The sequence below is a fragment of the Poeciliopsis prolifica genome, unplaced genomic scaffold, assembly GCF_027474105.1.
Source record: "Poeciliopsis prolifica strain line A6 unplaced genomic scaffold, Auburn_PproV2 SCAFFOLD026, whole genome shotgun sequence".
Lineage (NCBI taxonomy): Eukaryota > Metazoa > Chordata > Actinopteri > Cyprinodontiformes > Poeciliidae > Poeciliopsis > Poeciliopsis prolifica.
The window spans coordinates 7,268,392-7,290,225 of record NW_026562401.1 but is presented as its reverse complement, the minus strand read 5'-3'; the positions used below and the strand labels follow the sequence as shown (position 1 = coordinate 7,290,225).

The following is a 21,834-nucleotide window of genomic DNA, read 5'->3' as shown; positions in this document are numbered from 1 at the left end:
ATGAGCTACTATATTCTAGAGAGTGTTTGTGTTTTTTGTGCATGTGTGAGATCGTTCCCTGAACAGAGAATTTCTGCTGGAGAGCAAAGCCAACCAGCTACAGACGCCACATCTGTTTGTATTACACAATCTGCTGGAATTTTAAGAAGCTGTTTGAGACCAGTTGTTACATAGAATTCAGTCTTTCCTTATAGAGTCAAGTCTGCTATATCTTGTGACTATTTACTTCTTCACAGATATTACTTGTACTTACTTTGCTCTATATTTATGCTTGCTGCTCTTTTTGCCTGAGGTGGAGCTCAGTCTATGGGCTTCCACGCCTCTGTCACTCGATCCTAACACCAAACCACTTCCTTGTTATGATCCCATAAGGATATCCATTCTCTCCATGATCGTCCACAGCAGCTCTGTCATTCTCAGCCTGCCTGTTCTCTGATGTACTTTGTTCGGGAACCATCTGGATCTTACCAACCAGCTACTCTGCTCTTAGTGGAAATTACCCGGGAACTCTATCAGTACCAACCACTATCAGGATCACTCCCTCCCTTCAACATCTGCTCTCCTTTCCAGAACCGTAAGTTATTAATGCTTAACTGCTTCACAAAGATTAATTTCCAAGTTGGCCTCACCTTTCCTAACCATTAGACTTCCCAGAGGCCTCCTCTGGATCAATCTGTACCCTCAGTTCTCTCTTTCTTATCTCCCCTGGCACCAACAGGACTGTAATAGAAATTTCCCTCAGTTAGTGTGGCGTCTGAAAACAGTTTATGTATATATAGATTGTTTTATTTTCTTTATTTAACCAGGTAAAACCCCATTGAGATCTAGATCTTATTTTCAAGAAGGACCCGGGCAGAAATCTGCAACACGTACACAACAACCTGGTTACATAATCTTGTTACAGCTCTATGTCTAAGTAGCATATCTATGCTCAGATTGTTTGTGCTTTAATTGACCAACAGAGAAACACATCTTACAACACCCAAAGAAAAAAGAAAATTGGAAGTGTTCTGAAGCAAAACCTGCCATTAAGCTCATTTCATATCCTGTAAACAAATGAACTGAAAACCCAGTTAGGTGTTATTAACCAAATTTCTCCTGAGAGAGTCAAAACATGCCACATTTTTGTAAACTGAAGTCACCAAAAATCGACAGTTCTAGAAATCCATATTTTTAACCTTTCCTGAAGAATCACTGAGAAATAAGCTCAGTTTCTCTTATTGTGTCTTTTGAAAAACGGAGGAACAGCAGCAATAGTATCTGTAAGCTGGCTTTGCTTGCTGTCAACCCTGCAGAGCGCCAGAGCTATTGACACCTTTCTCCTCCACTACAACAACAGGTGCATTGACTTGTTATGAAAGTTAGTTAGTAAGTCATACTTTTTTAATCCTCTCTTACAAGAAAGAAATGGTAAGTTTTTAAATGGTCACGTTGTCCATATGTTTGTTATGAACATTGTTGATGATTATCATAGTAACATTGTGCTCTCTGAGTGTGCATGTCAGTGCTTGTTTAAGGTGTTGCAAAGAACAGCACACTACTTCCCTTACTGCATCCGTTATGCTACTGATGCTGAGATTCAAACGAACAAATAAACTTAATTGTTGTGGCCCAGTCCTTATTAGGATAGTCCAAATATTAAGTGTAGTTTAACAGAGCAAAAGACGGAAGTGATTCAGAAAACCAAAACGTTCCACTTGAGTTTTCACTAAATAATTCCAAAAAAGGAAACATTCTGTTTACAGAAGTAATGAAATAGCTGTAAGTCCAACTTCTGTGAGGTTGCAATACACTTCATTGCAATCAATATTTTTCTCATGAGAACAGGGTCCTTTGAATGTTGACAGATGTTAACTAATAACTATATTGGCAAAACTAACCTCGCCGTCTAAAGCTTCTCTGTCGTCCGAAGTATTAATTGAATTCTCCAACAAATTTTGAGGTTAGGATAATGTGACTCTGCAATTACATCATAACAGGAAGTCAAATGAGCAACACTGATTTCAACCTCTGCCTTTGGATGTATAAATGGGACCAAATGCACGTATTTTAATAATTTCTTCAACCTTGGTAACTTGACTAAAAACAAAACAGAATTTCAGGAAACAAAACTAGCATGTGTTTTGTTTCTTTCACTTCCTAAATTTTCATGGTTTCTTTGCTTCCTATTTAAACAAAACATTAATTTAAGGGCACACTTGCCTTTTACACATTTAATTTCTATTAAGACGTTTATATTTGAAATGTGTCATGTTCTATTTAAATGTAATATGCTGCTACTGGACACATGGAAAATACCAATCCAGTAACTTCCAAACCTTGAAAGCTAATCATATGTGACAAGTTCAAAGAGTGCCAAAAACACTTTTGTGGATTTTTAGATAAACCACTCAGTTCAATGGCTGCATTTTAAACCACAGAGGATACCAGCCTTCCTCTAACGTGTGAAAACTGTGATGGCACCAAAGATACAAACAACTTTGCTCAAACAAACTCTCTTAAGCAGTCTCGTTAGAGGGTGGAAAAAAACAGAAACTGCTTTGTGAGCTGCAGATGCTTGTGCTTCTACCTGCCTCTCTGACCACAAACTGAAGAAATTACTGCAGAGCAGACAAGGAGAGAAAAGGTGTGAAAAAACAGGAACCTTTTGCAACTAAGTAAAGTGAAGGGGAAATAGACATTTAAATGCAATGCTCTGACAGGTGTCATGTTGCATGCATCTGTGGCTGTGCAGACGGGAAAAGCAACACCATGAAACAAAAGGTGTGATAATATGTTCAAGGTTCTGAAGTGAGTGACAACCTCTCTGAAAGATTCTATAACGATATCATTTTGTGAGAGATTTAACACAGATAAGAGGCATAAAAATAGCTCAAATGCATTTTAATAGCAGTTTCAGTATGATCAGCTAAAGATAACTTCATTCATTCAAGTTTTACTCCTTTGGATGTGAATGTGTTGTCAGGTGATTTATTACAAAGTGTTTACATGCTGCTATGAAGAAATTTCTTATACTTCCCCCTACTACATTGAATAGCCTTCTATTTTCTCAATACGTAAAGGGACAGACAATATGACCATGACCATATATTTAGACCTGTCCTCCTTACCTACAATGATTAAACTTTTTTATGAACTTATGTGAGCAATCCAGGTTTCATTTGCAGAGAAATAGGTCTCATTATGACTAATCTCTAGTTCTAGTTTCATGTTTGCTGTGCTTTGCATTGGTCGTGTTTCTCCATCTCTTGCAGTTTGCCCTCTTATTTATGTGCATCTCCATTTTTTTGGTTACTCTATTTTGGTTTATTGATCATAAACTGTTGAAGATGACAAAACAACAAGATCCTCATTTTATAGAAAACTATAAAAGTAACCCTTGTAAATAAAATTCAGAATTGTATTTTGTTACTTGCAAAGGTTTTGAATGACATTGGTCACAAGGATATTTTGTTTTTCTTGTTTGGAAAACACTTAAAATCAGTTTTTGGACATGCACTAATTTTCAAAATATTTGAAAAGCCCCTTCATTTATTAAATTGACCCTCTGTTAGCATAGAAACTTCTATATTTTCTCTGACTCTTCATATTTTGCGTCTATTTTCTTAATTAATGTTTCACTCCTTTGACTGAAGGAATTTTATTAGCAATAATAACCCTGAAAAACTCCCAGTTCATATGTTCTCTGAATACTTTTGCTGAAAATCATTGACTATCATGTTGGTTAGCAGTACATAGGTAGAGAAACTGTTTCTTCCTCATCTGAGGTTAGTGTATAGGACAACAAAACCAAAACTATTTCTTTTAATGTTCCACCTGAGCCAAAAGAGCTGCTTGTCAATCAAAATCTGGAATCTGTTGGTAATGTCTAATGCAGTGGTGCTCACAGTTGGTGGAGGGCCAGTGTCAGTGTTGAAATTATGAAGTATAAATACATCAAAATCGACTGAACACTTCTGGCCCTGTTCACAGAAGCTACAGACTTTAACATGGCTATCCTGAGTTCCCAACCTCGATTCCTTTGCCATATCTCTTTTCCTCTTCCTGTCAGATTACTGTTGCCTAAAGGCCATTAGTAGCAAAAATTACATATATATATAAAAAAAAAAAACAACTTACGCTATTGCATAATTTTTATTCACGTCCCGAAAGTAAATAAATAGTTATGTAAATTGACGATGACTTAAGACCTGTTGATCAATTGCTATATTGCTGCAACAGATTGTCTTCCTTATAAAAAAGACATTCTTCAGGGAATGGGTTGAGTTCATGCCAGGGCCAGGATAAAATGGCTTGGTACAGTGTGACCACACTCAGACCATCTCGGTGGTTTTGTGAGGTAAATCCATTCTGTCTTTCAAAGCAGTTTTTCCTCTTTGTTTCTTCTTTCAGTACAAAAGAACTGCTGATGATAGCAGAAGAATCAGTATCAGTTCTATTCAAATTTTAATGTTGAAAGTTTTCTCTCTGTTATCTGCTTCAGATGTCGGTTGTTTTTCTATATGTCTGAGCCAAGGTAACATAAATATTCTTCTTGCATACCTCTAAAGCAGTGCTTTTCAAACATTTTCAGGTTGAGGACCAAAAGAAACGATTCATTTACAATCAACACTCTCGACAGGTATGACTTGGCTTCCCCCGATCATATAAGTAGTCTTGATGTTGTTTTCTTTCCACCAGTATTTTCAGTTTCTCTTTTGAATGACCCATTTTTCAGCCACGTCTGCATTATTTTTAAACATAATTCTTTGGTGAGCTAATTGTATGTGTCACTCTTTGAGCTCACATCAAGCCAAATCAACAGTCGTTTACATGCAGTATCCTGCGGCCAACAAAGGGTGGCCATGGACCACCAGTGGTTCCAGGGACCACAGTTTGAGAAAGACTGCTGTAAAGGGTGGCACCTCCTCCCTCCAACCTCAGACACCTGTCTAAATGTCATATCAGACATTTAGACATCAGTTTACTTTGGGCGGGTTGTACTGAAATATGCGAATTTCACTCTGGGACTAATAAAGTATGTACATTCATCCATTTTCATTAGTATTTCAACTTTTCTTTCATCCCTTAAACATTTAGTACAAGTTTGATTTGAACATTTAGCATCAAACTACATATGAGAAAACAAACCAATCGAGTTTCAGTGGCTTGACATGATAGGAAAGTAAAGGTACTGTAGTGCAGTTTTACCATAACATAAAACACAGACTATTTGAATTAAAAAATCACTGCATAGCATTCTGTCTTGGTGATGTGGTGTTTGGGACAGTGGCTGACGGAATAAAGTAGATGAAAAAGAGCAACAAAACTAGTTAAAAGCATCTACTTGAAGGCTTTACGAACTGTAGCATTTTAAATGGCAATTTTGGTCAATAATTGGTAAATAATTGCTCTGGTGAGTCACAAAAAGACTGATAGGGTTTTCATGTCTCAAATGACTGACCTCACGCCTCATTTCTCATTACTTGCTCCTCTCTGTATGAACTTCCAAATTAATCCTCTCAATGATTGGAGCTGGAGATTGTACTATTGCTTTTTTTACTCTGAAGTTATTTTGTGATGGATTGAAATACACATTTTGTCATGTTGTTCAAGAGAATAATCACCTATTCTTTCTTCCTTAATTTGATCTCAATGTAGTGATCTCCAAACAAATGCTGAATGTCGGCCAAATCAAAGAAGAATTGAAACTTCCTCTTCTTCAAAAAGAACAGAAAATAATGCAAAATTAGATAAACATTTTCCTGATTTGGTATGTACTCCATGTGACTGGTCAGGAGAATCCCACATGACCTAAATTACAAAAACATTTCAATTCTTGGGAGAAAAGCTGATCTAATCCATTCCAAATTTCACTCAAACTGTTCAATAAGAACATTTTGTGAACATGCCAAGAATTTGTAACACATCACACTTCCAGAAACTATCGCAAAAAAAATCTGATGCACTGTCTTTAAATCAATATTTAAATTGATTTAAAGACAGTGCATCATTTTATTCTAAAATGATGAACATATCCACCAAACTACAATGTCAGCACTCAGGATCAGGCATTTCTCTTCAAGACATTTATTTTAAATCGGTTCAGAGTCTGAACAGTTTGTAAGCAAATGAAACTGATGAGTCAATCTCAGGTTGAGTGTAATGAAATTCTGGAAATGTCATAACATCAAATCTTCACATATTCACATGTCTTTGGTGGTTTCAATTCATTTTGTCAAGGTAAGGCAATGACAGGCACTGATAATTTTACCTGATGATGTTTCCCATTCAACATAATTTCAAGAGTCACAATTAAAGAAGCTGAGAAGTCTTAAACTTCTCACTTCTTAAGTGAAACTGTGCACTATATACCATACAACATAATCTTTCAAAATCTTTTCTCACCCACAGATTCACTGTGGGTAACCTGCTGTAAGCAGTAGAAAGTGGTCTAGTTATTCTGCCAAAAACAAAAGCAGAGGTAAAGTTGTGGAATAGTTTGTGTTAAACTGGTTAAACCTGCAGTATATGCAAACCCAGTTCAGGAATGGTTTTTGTGGTACGTTTTTGGTTCATGGCACTTTGCCATCACAAAAACTAAGTTCTGGTGATTTGCAAAACTAGGTTCTGCATATTTATTTAGTAGTTGCTCAAAAGTTTTTGAATCCAGTTGACAAATATGCAGCACAGTCTTTGTCAGTGATTTTGTTGTTGCTTTAAATAAGCCTTAATTAGTAAGACTTCTTTAATGAGATTTTTTAAATACAAAGAGTTTAATGTTTACTAAGAAAAAAAAGTTAAATCCCCCCCAAAGCTACACCCCAATCACTTGAAAGGGGTTACGTTTGACGCTGTGGTTCTTGCTGTGGTGTTTTCTCTTCCTTCTATCACTCACTCTGTGGCTCCCCTGCATGGTGTTAGTAGTGGCACTGGATTGTAAAAAGCACATTTCTGCTGAGCAGCTGTGAGACCTACAATATCTGACTGACACAAATTGGTAAGTTATTTACTTTCCTTGTTCAGAATTTTCATACTTTCAGTACATAGTAAGTCATTGCTCGGGTTCTCACTAAAACCAGGAAGACAGAGCACATAACACCAGTTTTAATGTCCCTCCACTGGCTCCCTGTAGCTCAAAGAATAGATTTTAAAATACTGTTGTTAGTTTACAAATCACTGAACAGTTTAGCACCACAACACATCAAAGATCTGCTGTTGTTGTATCAACCTTCCAGACCTCTCAGGTCTTCTGGTTCTGGTTCTGCTCTGCATCCCCAGAACCAGAACCAAGAGAGGAGAAGCAGCTTTCGGCATCTATGCACCAAAAATTTGGAACAAACTTTCAGAAAACTGTAAAACAGCGGAAACCCCAACTTCCATTTAATCTCAACTAAAAACACACCTGTTTAGAATTGTATTTGAAATGTAATATGTAATGTATTGTTTACATATTGCATGACTTTGTGTTTTTGTGTTTATGATGTAAAGCACTTTGAAATGCCTTGCTGCTGAAATGTGCTATACAAATAAAATTTGACTTGATTTTGATTTGATTGATGAGCATATACAACTTTTATTTCATAAGATTAACTTTCACATTTGCTTAATTTTCTGATTTTCATTTTATGTTACAGCTCAATAAATCTTCTGCATGTGATTCAGCAGGTGTACAATTATGTTTCCTTAAACAATTGTGATGTTTAATGTTTTACAACACTTTAAAGCATTTTGAAATTGTGAAAATTTTGTTGGTAATAATTTTGACAGTAACTGATAGGAAGCAGTAGTCTGAAAAATGCGGCAATGACACCAACATTGAGTATAGGTTGATTTAATTAATTAAAAAAAGGTTAAAAACCTAGAAAGACAAATGACGATGTGCTGATAACTTTTCCTGAATATTTTTATGCAAACAATTGCAACAAATTGTTTATTGTTATATCTATGTTAAGAAATAAAAAGACAAGCTAAAATGAACAAAGTTTTTTAAACTAAATTAAAGTGTTGCATTGCTTTTTGAGTGTCAGAAAATGAAAAATTTATCTTCCTCACACACAGAGACATTTTTATGCTTCAGTCAAAATCAATCTGAAAATAACTAAGTTGGAGCTTAACAGACACATGGCACCCCCATGTGGTTGGATCCAAGATTAACAACTCAATGAACACACAAAAGTGAAAACCTTCTTTTTTTTCTTACAGGTGTGAGACTATGGATCAAGCAGAAGATGCCTGGTTGTGGGCCGACTTTATAGATAACTTGACATACAATGACAATAACTCTTATGATTACCTTGAAGGTGATGTTTGCGACCTGAGCAATGGCACAGTTTTTGAATCCTTGTTCATACCAACTCTTTACTCGGTGGCGTTTGTTGTTGGTGTCTTGGGGAATGGACTGCTGCTGGGAGTCCTCTTTCAAAGCAGGAAGCATTGGAGTGTGACAGACATTTTCATCCTTCATCTGGCTGTATCAGATGTCCTGCTGTTGTTCATCCTACCGTTCCGGGCTGGAGAGGCTGCAAGCAAAGTCGGATGGGAGTTTGGTTCTGCCCTTTGTAAGATTACTGGAACTGTTCTTACGGTAAGAATTTTACAGTTGAAGTGACAGCTTGCTTAAAATGCAAAATATTCTCAAGATTTGATTTTTTGTTTTGATTTCAGATCAACTTCTACTGCGGGATTTTTCTCCTAGCCTGCATCAGTGTTGATCGTTATCTATCCATCGTCCATGCTACCCAGATGTACAACAGAAGGAAGTCCTGGGTTGTCCATGTGAGCTGCATGTTGGTGTGGTTGTTTTCTGTGGTCCTCTCCATTCCTGACTGGATCTTTTTAGAAGTCTCGGAAGATTCCAGACAAGACAGAAAGACTTGCGCTCGGAAATATTTAAAATACAGTGAAGATGACATAATGAGATTAAAAATAGCAGCACGTTCACTGTACCATGTTGTAGGCTTTTTATTTCCTTCATTTGTTCTGATCTTCTGCTACACCTGCATCCTGTTGCAGCTGCAATGTGGTTCCCGAAGTCTCCAAAAACAGCGAGCTTTCAAAGTCATAATATCTGTTGTGGCAGTTTTCTTTGTCTGCTGGACGCCGTTTAATATTGTACTTTTGGCAGACACAATTCAAACAAGCAACAATACAGAAACATGTGACACAACAAGTTCTCTGGGCAAAGCTATGACTGTGACTTTGTCTTTGGGATATCTTCACTGCAGCCTCAATCCCATCCTCTACGCCTTTGTGGGTGTGAAGTTTCGCCGTCAGCTACTGAACATACTAAAGTCTATGGGCTGCAAACTGAAGACAAATATACAATTAGAGTCTTTCACCAGGAGAAGCTCCATTTGGTCAGATTCTGGAGAAGCCTCCAACTCCATTGCAATTTAAAAGGAAAAAGATATATGTACATATGTATATATAAGCTGTTTGTTTTTACAAAACAGACTCTCAAACATGTTAAAAACTGACATGAGGACAAATTCTTCTAAATGTTGGTGAACTGTCTTACTGGACTGGACATTTAACAGATATGTGTTACCTATTTGGCACTATAACATATTTTTTATATCTTCTAATAACCAGGCAGCTACCGGTGCATAAGATATGGTGATCTGAGTTACATTTGGTGAGTGACAGCAAAACTGTCTCTCAAAATGTTTCATGTACTTATAGAACATTTTGTATTTTGTTTCTTATTTTTTCTACATTTGATTGCATTAGTTTTATATTGAGTGTTTAATTGCAGAATAAAAACATCTTTATTCTTAAAAAGTATGTTTGATTCAGTTTGCCATGTAAACTGCTTCAGAATATCGTGACGTGATAATGACTTAAATAAAAAAAAAAGAAATATAAGGTTGTCTGCTGTCTTTGCTTATAAGAAAATGAACACCACTTTGATAGTTAGCTTGGACAAGTTGTCATTACATTACTGGGCAACACAAAGATACAATAATACACACACACACTCAAGGCTTAGATTAAAAAATACCCCAACAAGCATGTTTTGCAGGCAGCTGAGGCTCCAGAACTGTTCTGATAAATTCTAAAATGACAGAAACCATAAATCATTTTGAATATGACATATACAGTTTGAATTCTATTAATGAACTCTAGGATCCCTAATGTGGCTCACCTTTAATAATTATAGATGTTGAGATATAGTGGAGGTCTGCAATATTCTCTCACATGCGCTACAGAAGACTAACTTTTTATGTCTAAATAACCTTAAATAAGATATAAGAAAGTAAAACAGTTTGAATTCTGTGTTTTGGCTACACTTTTCTTCTCACACTTTGGTAAAGCAGAACATCGGCTCTGTAATTTTTTTTTGTGGCTTGAGCAACACACATTCTACAAACTGACATTCTGCGAACTGTGGAACTACTTATTCTTCTATGTCTGGTTACCACACAATTTTCAGAAATTCCCACAGCTCTTCTTCCTATTAATATCAATTGATAAAATGTACATACATTCATGCTTCTTTGTGCTTACTTTTTCTGTTTGGAATAAAACTCAAGATAACATAGCTGTAATGGTTTCTGGATCTCAAGTAAAAAAAATCCAATTTAAACAGGAAAATATGAACCTTAATTTATTTTTGTCAACTGTAGAAGACGGGAAATAAGAAGGCTTAAAGAAATTTACAAAAGTTTCCCATTTGTGGTGTCGGTCAAGAGGGGATTCCTTCTCTGAATGAATAGTTCCTCCTACAGTTCTATTGTACGCCGTCCAGAATCCTTTCAAAGCCATTTCTGCCCAGCTTGTGTGACCTACAGCATCCAACAACATACGGTTTGTTGAGATAATTTACATTGTGTTTAATTTTAGTAATTCTTTTAGTATTTAAATTCATTTATAAAATTCCGTCATTGATAAATAATTTTAAAAAAAATTCTTTCAGTTTAGGTATTTCAAAATAGGGTAAATATAATGTCAAAAATAAATAAACTACACAGAATTTTACAAGTAGGATTGCAGCGGTGTCGCAGTTGAAAAAAGGTTTCAGGTCTTTCCGTGTGAATTTATTTTTACAGTTGTTCTGTGGCTTCCCCGGGTTCTTCCTGTGCTTCAAAACATGAACATTAAGTGAGATAGTAGGTCTGTACTGATGGCAGGTTTCTGTTTTTGACTGTATGAAGAGGCCACTGTCTTCATGTCACTCAGGAAGACTTTTTTGATCTTTAACTCTGAACTCAAAATAATAGGTACAATAAGTGAATAAGGGAGATTTTTAAGAACTAGTTTGTTGTGAATTTTAATGTAGATCTCTGATTATGTGGTGCCACAAATGATGAAATAAAAAGTTTCAGCAATCAATCAATGGGATCATTTCTGCTTCAAGAAATATACATAAGTTAGATTTTTGTTATGCTACTTAAAGTTATTATTTAATGTTAGGCTCTGCATTTCTTTGTTAATGGTAGCCACCCATATTTTCTTTCCTTTTTGATGTGTAGACTATTTTCACTTCTCAATTTCTTCTCAGTTTTTCCTTCTATAGAGCACTGAACTCTTCATTTCATTGTAAGCTAGACAGGATTCCCAGTATCTTAGTGAATAATCATTGGTGGGAAGAAAGCTCTAGCCATTTTAATGCTCTATAGCCCAATCCTGAGGCAAATGTGCATTTTTTTTAGTGGACAAATTAAACTGAAACTTTTCATGGATTCAGATCTGGTTTTTGCTGACTTAAGTTTATATGGTGGGACGATCAAATGGATTTTTGATACATTTTATGGTTAGTTTCTTACTTGAGAACTCAATGAACAAACTAAAACTAAGTAAAACAATCTCCTTTTCTTACAGAGGTGAATTATGGAAGCTGCTGTGACATCATCAGATGAACATCCATGGTGGAGTGATCTTGTAGATTATTTACCTGATTATTATGGCAACGATTCGTTTTATGAAGATAACCGTTATGAGGATGGTGATGTTTGTGACCTGACCAAGAGTATGAATTTTGAAGCAGTTTTCATCCCAGTCCTGTACTCAGTGATGTTTGTTGTTGGAATCCTGGGAAATGGATTGTTGATAGCCGTGCTAATGAAGAACAGGAAGACCTGGAGCGTGACAGACACCTTCGTCCTTCACCTGGCTTTGGCGGATGTCCTGCTGCTGCTGCTGCTGCCACTCTGGGCTGTACAGTCTGCAAGTCTGGCTGGATGGCCCTTTGGCACCCCGCTCTGCAAGATCACTGGAGCTGTTTTCACAGTAAGAATGTACAATGGGGAATATTAGTTCAAAAAGCAAGTATGTCTCAGTGTTTGATTTCTTTTTGCTTTTAGGTCAGCTTGTATTGTGGGATTTTCCTCCTTGCCTGCATCAGCGTGGACCGCTACCTTTTTATTGTCCATTCTACCAAGATGTACACTCGCAGGAAGCCCTGGGTGGTTCAAGCCAGCTGCTTGGTGGTGTGGTTAGTCTCCCTTATCCTATCCATCCCTGACTGGTACTTTTTAGAAAGCGTGGAAGATGTCAGACGAAGCAGAACAGAGTGTGTTCATAACTACCTTAAGATTAGTCCAGAATATTTTCATATCTGGAGAATGACAACCCGGTGGCTGTACCACACTATGGGCTTCCTACTTCCTTCATTTGTTTTGACCTTTTGCTACTCCTGCATCCTGTTGCAACTGGGGTGTGGTACCAAAGGCCTTCGACAGCAGAGAGCTTTCAAAGTCATAATAGCCGTGGTGGCTGTTTTCTTTCTCTGCTGGACTCCACTTAATATCACACTCATTGTGGACACAATTCACCAAAACAACGATAATGGAACAGCATGTGGAACAAGAACATCTCTGCAGATTGCTCGGCTAGTGACTGAAAGTTTGGGATACCTTCACTGCAGCCTCAATCCTATCCTGTATGCCTTCGTAGGTCTGAGGTTTCAACATCAGCTGCTGAATATCCTGAGGTCTATGGGCTGCAAACTGAAGACAAGTTTAAAATTTGAATCTTCCTTTCGGTCTGAGTCAGCTGACGCCTCCAACTCCATTGAAATAATTCAAAAATAATTTTACATTGAGGAGCTTCAATATATTCATCAGAGGCATAAATATAATAAGTTTGACCATTTTTGTCTGAAGGAATAGCCAAATATCCTGGCATAAATATTGTAAAAGGTTGTGGAGAGATAAAATCATTTCTTTTAATGTTCATCTAAATACTGCTAGGGGTGAATACACCCAGACACACACCCATACGCATATATATTTTAAAAAGCTATATGATCCTGGTCTGTTGCAGTAAGGATGTGTCTAAAAGTTGCAGGACAGAAGCTCTTGAGGACTCGGCTTGAGCAGCCCTGCCTTACAGCTTCTAGACAAGAACTATGCTGTGAAACTGAAAAAGCATTTTTGCTCAGTCATATCAAACCTCCTGTTTGCCTTTCATTATGTAGAAAAATTAATTGGTTGCAAATGCAGTACATGTTTTTTATTTACTCCAATGTTTTCTTATACAGTTTACATATTTATACTTTGTCTTTATTTTGCAAAGGCTTAAAAACTAAAGTGAAAATTCTTGTTTGTTAATTCAATCTAGGTGAGTAGAACTGATTCTGATTTTCTATTTCTAAAATGTTACAAACAAGACACATCTGCTCCAAAAATGGTTTCGCAAAAGAAACTGAATCTCTCTTTCTCTCTCTCTCTCTACTGATACAGGCTGCACAAATTAAAACAAGGAATTTCACTTTGAGGTTTAAGAAGTATGCAGTTTCCCATGATTCATATGATGCAAGACAGATAGAAACCTAATGACAAATTGTCTCAGGCAGAAATCAAATCACACTCAACAAGATACTTTTTATCACAGTTTCTGTTTGTGGTGACAAAATTTCTTCTGACATATTTTGTAAGCAGATAAAATAAATTTTTTTTAAATCATTTTTGTTTTATTGAAAAAGTCCTCCAAAGACAAAATTATTTCTATTTTTAAACAAAGTGCTTTTGTGAATCATTTAGCAATTACAATATGCAACGTTACTTTTATTATGTTTCATTTTGTACAGTCTGAAGTAAATGCAGATATAGACAAACCTGTTTTTCTGAACTATGACTGCAGAAAGATAAATATTTTCAAGGAGAGAAACGTTGGCTCAGTTGCAGGGTGAAGATGATGAAATGCTTTTTTAAAAATCAGTTTCAGACATGTGCAGCTGTTTGGATCATTCTTAATTCATTCCACATTTTTTATCTGGAGTTCAAGTTCGCCAGCAGCCACACTGCAAGAGAGAGAGCACAGCCAGCATTAGTTCTTAAGAAAAACATTGTTTGAATCTGTTTTATTATGTATGTCTACATATGCATGTAGAATCACCCACAAACATTTTATCTGTTTATTTTAGAGGTATTTAGTAATAAAAGTATGTGTGAGAAAATTTATATAAATTTGTCAGTATATTGAAATAATATACTCATTTAAAAGAACATTCATGTTTCATATAACCTTTTATATTGTGCATTTTGTGTTCACTGAAAGTGAAGATGGTTAACAATTTGATATTAGAGATGAGGAAGAATTACACTGCTTTGTTTTCTTTTATCTCTTTTTTTAATAAAAACAATTTACTCTGGACCTTTTTGTTTTCTAAATTTTGTCATTTTCAAAAATAAAGGTTTTCCTATTTTTGCTCAAAATTGCATAAATCAGTTCTTTTTTAAGTACCTTAACTGAAATGTTAGAAAATGTACATTTCAAAAGTTATGTAGTTTTATTGAATTTTAATATCAGAGACCCTAAACTTGTGAATATCTACATGTTTGAAAGGATTTTTACAGATTTCTAAGAGATTTGCGGTTGGAAGAAAAATCAAAGCAGAAACAGATAAAAACTAAGCCCAACATGCTGCCATTTCTGAAGAAATCATCAAACTTTTTTTGCAGGAAACTGAAAGAAAGTAGAAAAAACCAAAGCACATCCTCAACCTCAAGTTTCCGTTAAGAAAGGCGAAGAAAAGTTTCTCTGAGTATGAACCTTATAAAAACGCCCACTGTCAGTCTGTTATTACATAACCCATTTACATGAAAATGAAACATCCTTTTACAACTGGTTAGGGGTGGAGAGTAATTACAATTAACAATCTTGGCTTTTATTCCAAGTTTGAAAACTTAAATCCTGAAATACACAAAGTTTTCATGTCTTATGAAAAAATATAAGATCCCCCGCCACACACATACACACGCATGCACACTTAGTTCAGTTATGATTTAAGAGTGGTCACTGTCTTTACCCATTTTTGAAACATTAATTTTGAAGTATGAAACAAAGTTGGTTTCAAATAAAAGAGCTGTGTTGACTTTTAAAACCTTCTTGGCTGGTAGTCCAGCAGCTAATAAGTAACTATGTTACCTTCAGTTGTTATAAAAATCACGCAAAGCTCAATATCGAACATAAGTTAAAAGTCAAATTTCACTATTTGACGCTTTGAAATTCTTGCTTCTGACTCTGCGTTCAGCATGTCATCACAACAATGTTTCTCCGTCATGCTGTTTACAACTGTTCTTAGGAGCTTTGAGCTTAGAAGTAGTTCAGATGATGAGTTCAGAAGACACACAATTAAATCAGGCGTTTTAATTGCTGCTGCCACTAGTCTGAAGGAGATGAGTGTGGGATGGACTTACACCACAAGGAAGCTGTAAGTCAGGTCGTTGATCTATCACTGTTTCTCATGGTGTTTGTAAATTAATCGTGTCTGTCAATCTGTCAAAAAACAATATAAACCTGGAACCAAAAATGTTTGCCTCAAAATCTCTTTGAAAATAGTTAAATCTTATCTAATATTTATTTAACTATTTGTGCTGTTTGCCATGGCAAACATTGTACACTGAAACCAAAAACACTTTTTAATCATAAAGTGCTTAAAACACATTATGATCTGTAAAGTCTTAATAGAATCTTAGGTTTCTCTAAAACTATTTCTGAAATAATCTCATGAACTGGATCTACTGCTATATTGACTTAAACAAGTCAATTAAAATTGTATGGGAAGACTGAGTACCTAACGTGTCTGTCAGGCTGTAAGAGTAAATTTAAGAAATAACTTTTTATACATTTTTGTTCAAGTTTAAGCATTTTCCATATATGTGATTTTGTCTTGTTCATATCAATAAAATCTGAAATTTATTTTCTAGTGTGCGTGGAAAAAGAAAAGTAAAACAAAAAAAAAGTCTTGTTTGGTGATTCCCTGTTTGAATTTCAGTTCCCTTGTGGAATCATTAAATGCCAAACGAGACGTCGTCCCTGTTGCCTTGTTCTGAGACCAACAACATCTAAAGATCACAGTTTGGTAAGTGAATTTAAAGAAAAAACTTTCACTAAACTCACATATGAACTTTCAATAACTACAATTCCATTTGTGACAAAAAATAAGTATAAACATATTGATTAAATCTGAATAAATTTAATACTGATGTTTTCTTTCAGTGTCACCTCACAAGTGAAAAATCTTCTATTTCTATCTTCTCATTGTTAATATTTCTGTGCAATTTGCAAATGTCACTGAACTGTATTATTTGTCTACGCATCCCTGTTTCTACCCACATTTGAAATCATTTGTGGTAAAGGAATTAATAATTTTAAATTTACTGTATTTTGTGTGATTGTTTTTTGTCTTATGATAGATGATGGACAGTTTCCACTGGTCACTGGTAGCCATTCCCGGCTTTGTTACATCTGTCATTTAATGGGCACTGAAGTTGAATTCAGTCACTTTTCCAAACTATTTTCTTTCTACAGACCTCCTAAAGCCTTTAGTGGGCTTTAGGAGGTCATGCTAAAGCACAGTGACAAAATCTAAATTGGCATTTGTGATTTGATAATGTCATATTAAATTAAAATTTGCAGTCAAGGGGGCAACATTTTGTTTTGAAAGGCCATTTTTCTTGTGATTTCTGTGTTTAGGCTGGCAGCGTATGATACTTCCATGTCAGTAATCTCAAATTGTTGCAAAAATTTGAAAGAAAAAAACTTGAACACGGCCTCTGAAAATGTGTAGTGTCGACTGTTTTATTATTATAAATCTGTCAATGAAGCAGTGAAATCCCCCAAAGTAAAAAGCTGTAAAAGGCTGAGCAAAAGAGAACTGAAACCTAATTTAAATACCAAATGACTAAAATCCATATTAAATGTCCTCATTTTCAGAAAGGTTTCACTTTCAAATCAAAGACTGTTTGCTACTTGGATCATTTCACTTCATATTCTTGACTCTAAAAAACTAATGTCACAAAGAGCAGACAAGTTATAGTTTAATGAGAGGAGTAAGCTGCTGAATATATATTACAAAATTTATTTTTTTTTTTACCGGCACAGACTGAATAGTTTCAATCTTTCATTTTTCCCAGACAAGGCTTTCATGTCACAGCGTGAAGTGAACTGATTCCTCACTTTTAATAGCTAAGAGTCTAGTTTTAGAACTGTTAAACCATCTTTAGTCTCTCAACTGTGCACAGAGTAATATGCAAAGTCTGCAGTGCATTATATAAACGGGAACAGGATTAGGTCAATACTGATTGAACAACATTCAAGGTACAGTTTTGTAATTATAGTTGCTTCATTGGAGTAATTGGGTTTACAGATGGATGTCAAAAGAAAAATGCAATTTGTTCTTCAAAAATGCCATGTTGGACAGGAAAAAAGATGGTTTTCTGTGCACATCATATACTTCATGATTTTGACTGCTGCTACTCAGCATGGCCTCCAGTTTATTTAAAATAACAGCACTTAATTTCTCTGACAACATGTTGGACTCTGACTTAGCGGCTCAATAAACAAGGTGAACATTTTCCCTCTTCCTTACAGGTGTGCATTATGGAAGCTCCTGTGATGTCATCAGATGAATATCCATGGTGGCATGGATATATATATAATTTTACCTATTCCTATGATCAAGACTATGAAGATGAAGTTTGTGACATGACAGAGTATATAAACTTTGCAAATGTGTTCATCCCAGTTACGTTCTCAGTGGTGTTTGTTGTGGGAATGCTGGGAAATGGATTGCTGCTGGGTGTACTGATGAAGAGCAGAAAGGCCTGGAGCACAACAGACTTTTTGATCCTTCACCGAGCTGTGGCAGACATCCTGCTGTTGGTGACGCTGCCCTTCCGGGCTGTAGAGTCTGCCAGTGATGCCGGATGGATGTTTGGGACGTTCTTCTGCAAGGTCACTGGAAGTGTTCTCAAGGTAAGCAACAGATGTGGTTTAAATATGAAAAACACTTTCTGTGACTGATTTCTTTTTATTTACAGATTAATTTCTATTGTGGGATTTTCCTCCTGGCTTGCCTCAGTGTGAGCTACCTCCTCTCAATCATTCCTTCTACCAAAGAGGTTCTGAAGAAGAAGCCCTGGGTGGTTCATTTCTGCTGTGTGGTGGTGTGGATCCTCTCCATTCTCCTTTCTATCCCTGAGTGGATCTTCTTTGAAGCAATGGCAGAAGAAAAAAATAGATGTATTAGAAATGTGAATGTCCATACCTATACCTTTTTACAAGGGCTGAACTCCACATTTGGATTTGTGTTTCCCTTAGTTGTCCTGGTCTTTTGCTTCTTCTGCATCGTGTGGCAGCTGCAGTGTGGCACCAAAGGCCTTCAAAATCAGAGAGATTTCAAAGTTGTAATAGTTGTTGCTGCAGTTTTCTTTGTCTGCTGGACACCATTCAATATTACTACTTGGGTGTTCAAGAATAGTGGATATCACTGTAATACATCTCTAGACGTAGCTGATTTGGTAACTTATGCTGTGCGTCACTTTCACTGTTTCCTCCATCCCATTGTGTTCTTGCTTGTAGATGTTAAGAATCGGCAACAGCAGCATGTGGACCAAGACATGGAACTGACAGCTCAGCTTTCTTAGAAGCTACTAGATTAGCAGTATACAGAAGCCAAGTCGGAACACAATATTGCTGAAGTAACATTTTTAATTTGTCTGACTCTCACTTTTCTCTCGATAATAAATGTGCCATTTCTTTTGCGATTACCTTCAATAACAAAATCATTTAGCTATGTAAGAAAAATGTTAGAGAAGAAAATAAGGAAAGTCACAAAATTCTGATTTGTATCCATCATAAATCCTGCAAGCAAATTTTAAATGTTTTATTTTTTAATCAGAGTTGACCAGAGGTTATAGCTAAAGTGTTTGTGTTCTGAAAATGTTAATGATAACAATGTAAATTGGGGTAGGGGTTCCTTATTTAAATTAGAAATTCATTGATGACAAGCAAGATTTAGTTCAAGAGAGTAAAATAGAAATGGCAAGGCAACTTTATTTACATAGCACCTTTCAGCCAAAGTCAAAGTGCTTGTACAAGAAAAATAAGGAGTACATACTGTTAGATGGGGAAAAAAAAAATAATAATAAAAGGACAAGCAGATAAAAAATAGACAAAGTAAACATTAGAATTTTTAATTAATGAGTGGGATTAAAAATGTAAGAATAGACAACTTCAAATAAGGTTTTTAACTTTGTTTTAAATAAAACTTAAGGTAGTCGCAGACTTACAATGAGCAGGAAGTTTATTTCATAGTGTTGGAGCATTAGAACTAAAAGCTGCTTCTCCGTGTTTACTTCTGATGCTTCAGTGGGTTTTCTCCAGTTTATTCCCAAAACTCACAATATTTTTTTAAGTGTGTTAATTAGGAATATACTTAGTGTGTGGGTGTTGTTTGTCTTTCCTCCCCTACTTATAGTTTTAGCTAGGTTTGTTTTATAAAATATTTTGCTATTATTTTAAGATTTTTTTTGCAAAAGTTTCTAGTAAAATAAATATAGTATAATAAAATCCTTTGCGGTATAGTTTAGTGGTGTGACATTATGTTGTGTTTCAGTAAAAACATGTAGAAGAAGAAACATGTATTCACCTTCACAATGTTAAATGTCACTTAACTTTGATTTGTAAATAAAAAGTTTATAAATCTATATGCAGTGCATTCTTTTACTTCCTCATCTGTTCCCATCCTTCACCAAGGCAACAATATTCATCCAAACCTTTACAGAATAGAGTAAGGCATTTCCCCAACATTTCCCAGACAGTATCAAAGACATCCCTCTGTTTTCCTGAACAAAATTTTTTACAGGAAACACAAGAAATTGAATGATTATCACAGTAGTTTGTTCAATGTGATGACAGCTGAGGGGACTAAACTTTCGAGCCTTTTTCAGACTACAGTTCTGAAGTTTAGAGGATGCTTAGTACAGTATGGTGGATGTGTGATTTGCATATTTGCAATGGCTTCATGTCTACAGGAGTTCAGTGTAGTGTAATATTGTGAGCCCTGGAGAATTGAACCAGTAATGTTTCAACCAGTTGACCATTACTGATGGTCTGATTGAGTCTTTAGTCATTGCCCAATCTGTTGTTAGATTACCACATTCACCCTTATAATTTTTTTGTGGTGCCCTTAGTTATATTTTGGGTTATATTTAGTTGCAATGTTCCTTCATATGCTTAGAGCTATTTTAAATGTCTGCTACCTACCTCCAACTTCCCAGTTCAGCATTTGGTTTGGCAGTTTCCAACCTTGTAACATGTTGCATACTGATATGTTTCCATGATGTTGGATGCATGCATAACAACTAAAATATACTCTGCTCAGCAATGCAGTAAACTATTGCAGCTAACATAACCTCAAGATAACCTCATGCAATGCCTAAAGCTCAGCAAATGATAAAGACATTCCTGATGTTTAAAGGAGTTAGTTTCAAACAAAAAAACCCTTGATGTCGTTCTGAGGAAATCATTTACATCATTCAAACAGGAAGCTTGAAAAGGTGCTAAAACAACTCACATCCTAAACCACATTGGTGCACCAGGAACAAGCGGCTATATGCAAAAAAGGTGCTACATTAGATGAAGAGATGAAAAAGTGTGCTACATTATAATGTGAGACAATACCCTTTAACTGATGCTAAAAAAACCTTCAACTGTGTGTCTCCACTGTTTCCACTTTACTTACTGTAAACACAAACGTTTCCTTCCAGCAGATTGGAGGCACTTTGAGTTGACTCACTGTAAGTTTTGTTGCTCCTGAAGGAGCCAACAGAAGAGCATTGTGAGCTCTTCCTCCCTTGAGACACCTGTACTCAGTCAATATGGTTCTGCAACGCAAAGTAAACCAAACCCTGTTTGCCTAAATTACAAACTGATTGTTCAAGTTAATCATCTGACCTTTTGACGACGGGTGAATGCACATCTGCCACAGACAAAAGCTAGAGATGAAGAGTACAAAAGCAGCTGAGTTAATGATAACAATGTAAATTGGGGTAGGGGTTCCTTATTTAAATTAGAAATTCATTGATGACAAGCAAGATTTAGTTCAAGAGAGTAAAATAAAAATAGTTGTTTCTGTTCATTTTTGTACTCAATAAGTAAAAATTATATTGATGAAATGTTTGCTTAAATAAATGAAAACCTCGATCAATTAAAAGTATTTTAACAGATACATTCTTGCATGTAAAATTAAATGTTAAGAACTGACATCTACCAGTTATAGTAAGAAGTAAAAAGGAAATAAAAGATTCTGGAAGGTTCTGGAACAACAATTAACCAAGTCAAAACTTTCTGACACATTGTCCATAATCTGTCAGTGTCCCATTTTTCCTCCATCATCAGTCAAGACTGGTGTCCCACACAGCTGTGTGCTGAGCCCTCTCTTCTAATCATTCACCTAACAGTTATTTTCACTCAGAACTAAATTACTGACTATACAAACTAATACCAAAATGTAAAACTGTAAAAAAAACAACAACAATAAAACCAATGACCCATAAAATTATCTAATGAATAATCTTGGTGGCTGCACAGTGACACAGTTGGTAGCACTGTTGCTTTGTGGAA

The 21,834-nt window shown here is 35.8% G+C and overlaps 3 protein-coding genes across 6 annotated transcripts; all 3 read left to right on the top strand.

Moving 5' to 3' along the window:
• Nucleotides 1-485: 485 nt before the first annotated feature.
• LOC129371366 (C-X-C chemokine receptor type 3-like) lies at nucleotides 486-9,813 on the top strand. 3 transcript variants are annotated; one of them, XM_055047934.1, is made up of 4 exons: nucleotides 486-574; nucleotides 4,574-6,979; nucleotides 8,185-8,566; nucleotides 8,647-9,813. In XM_055047934.1, the coding sequence occupies exons 3-4, from the start codon at nucleotides 8,195-8,197 to the stop codon at nucleotides 9,376-9,378; spliced, it is 1,104 nt and encodes a 367-aa protein (XP_054903909.1). In that variant the 5' UTR covers nucleotides 486-574; nucleotides 4,574-6,979; nucleotides 8,185-8,194; the 3' UTR covers nucleotides 9,379-9,813. The 3 variants fall into 3 exon arrangements, with proteins under 3 accessions (XP_054903909.1, XP_054903910.1, XP_054903911.1); XM_055047935.1 differs by lacking the exon at nucleotides 486-574 and having other exon boundaries at nucleotides 4,527-6,979; XM_055047936.1 differs by lacking the exons at nucleotides 486-574; nucleotides 4,574-6,979 and having other exon boundaries at nucleotides 7,386-8,566.
• Nucleotides 530-14,559, top strand: LOC129371365 (C-X-C chemokine receptor type 3-like). Of its 2 annotated transcripts, none has more exons than XM_055047933.1 (3): nucleotides 530-574; nucleotides 11,803-12,210; nucleotides 12,285-14,559. In XM_055047933.1, the coding sequence occupies exons 2-3, from the start codon at nucleotides 11,812-11,814 to the stop codon at nucleotides 13,011-13,013; spliced, it is 1,128 nt and encodes a 375-aa protein (XP_054903908.1). In that variant the 5' UTR covers nucleotides 530-574; nucleotides 11,803-11,811; the 3' UTR covers nucleotides 13,014-14,559. The 2 variants fall into 2 exon arrangements, with proteins under 2 accessions (XP_054903908.1, XP_054903905.1); XM_055047930.1 differs by lacking the exon at nucleotides 530-574 and adding an exon at nucleotides 10,741-10,788.
• A 1,720-nt stretch (nucleotides 14,560-16,279) lies between these two features.
• On the top strand, nucleotides 16,280-19,021 carry LOC129371369 (C-X-C chemokine receptor type 3-like). The gene is made up of 3 exons (XM_055047939.1): nucleotides 16,280-16,288; nucleotides 17,800-18,183; nucleotides 18,249-19,021. The coding sequence occupies exons 2-3, from the start codon at nucleotides 17,809-17,811 to the stop codon at nucleotides 18,852-18,854; spliced, it is 981 nt and encodes a 326-aa protein (XP_054903914.1). The 5' UTR covers nucleotides 16,280-16,288; nucleotides 17,800-17,808; the 3' UTR covers nucleotides 18,855-19,021.
• Nucleotides 19,022-21,834: the final 2,813 nt, after the last annotated feature.

Bases quoted from the DNA above. Each gene is read 5' to 3' on its own strand.
- LOC129371369 (XM_055047939.1), top strand. From the start codon at position 17,809: ATGGAAGCTCCTGTGATGTCATCAGATGAATATCCATGGTGGCATGGA. The intron at 18,184-18,248 runs GTAAGCAACAGA...TTTTATTTACAG, and splicing joins TCACTGGAAGTGTTCTCAAG to ATTAATTTCTATTGTGGGAT.
- LOC129371365 (XM_055047933.1), top strand. From the start codon at position 11,812: ATGGAAGCTGCTGTGACATCATCAGATGAACATCCATGGTGGAGTGAT. The intron at 12,211-12,284 runs GTAAGAATGTAC...TTTTGCTTTTAG, and splicing joins TCACTGGAGCTGTTTTCACA to GTCAGCTTGTATTGTGGGAT.
- LOC129371366 (XM_055047934.1), top strand. From the start codon at position 8,195: ATGGATCAAGCAGAAGATGCCTGGTTGTGGGCCGACTTTATAGATAAC. The intron at 8,567-8,646 runs GTAAGAATTTTA...TTTTGATTTCAG, and splicing joins TTACTGGAACTGTTCTTACG to ATCAACTTCTACTGCGGGAT.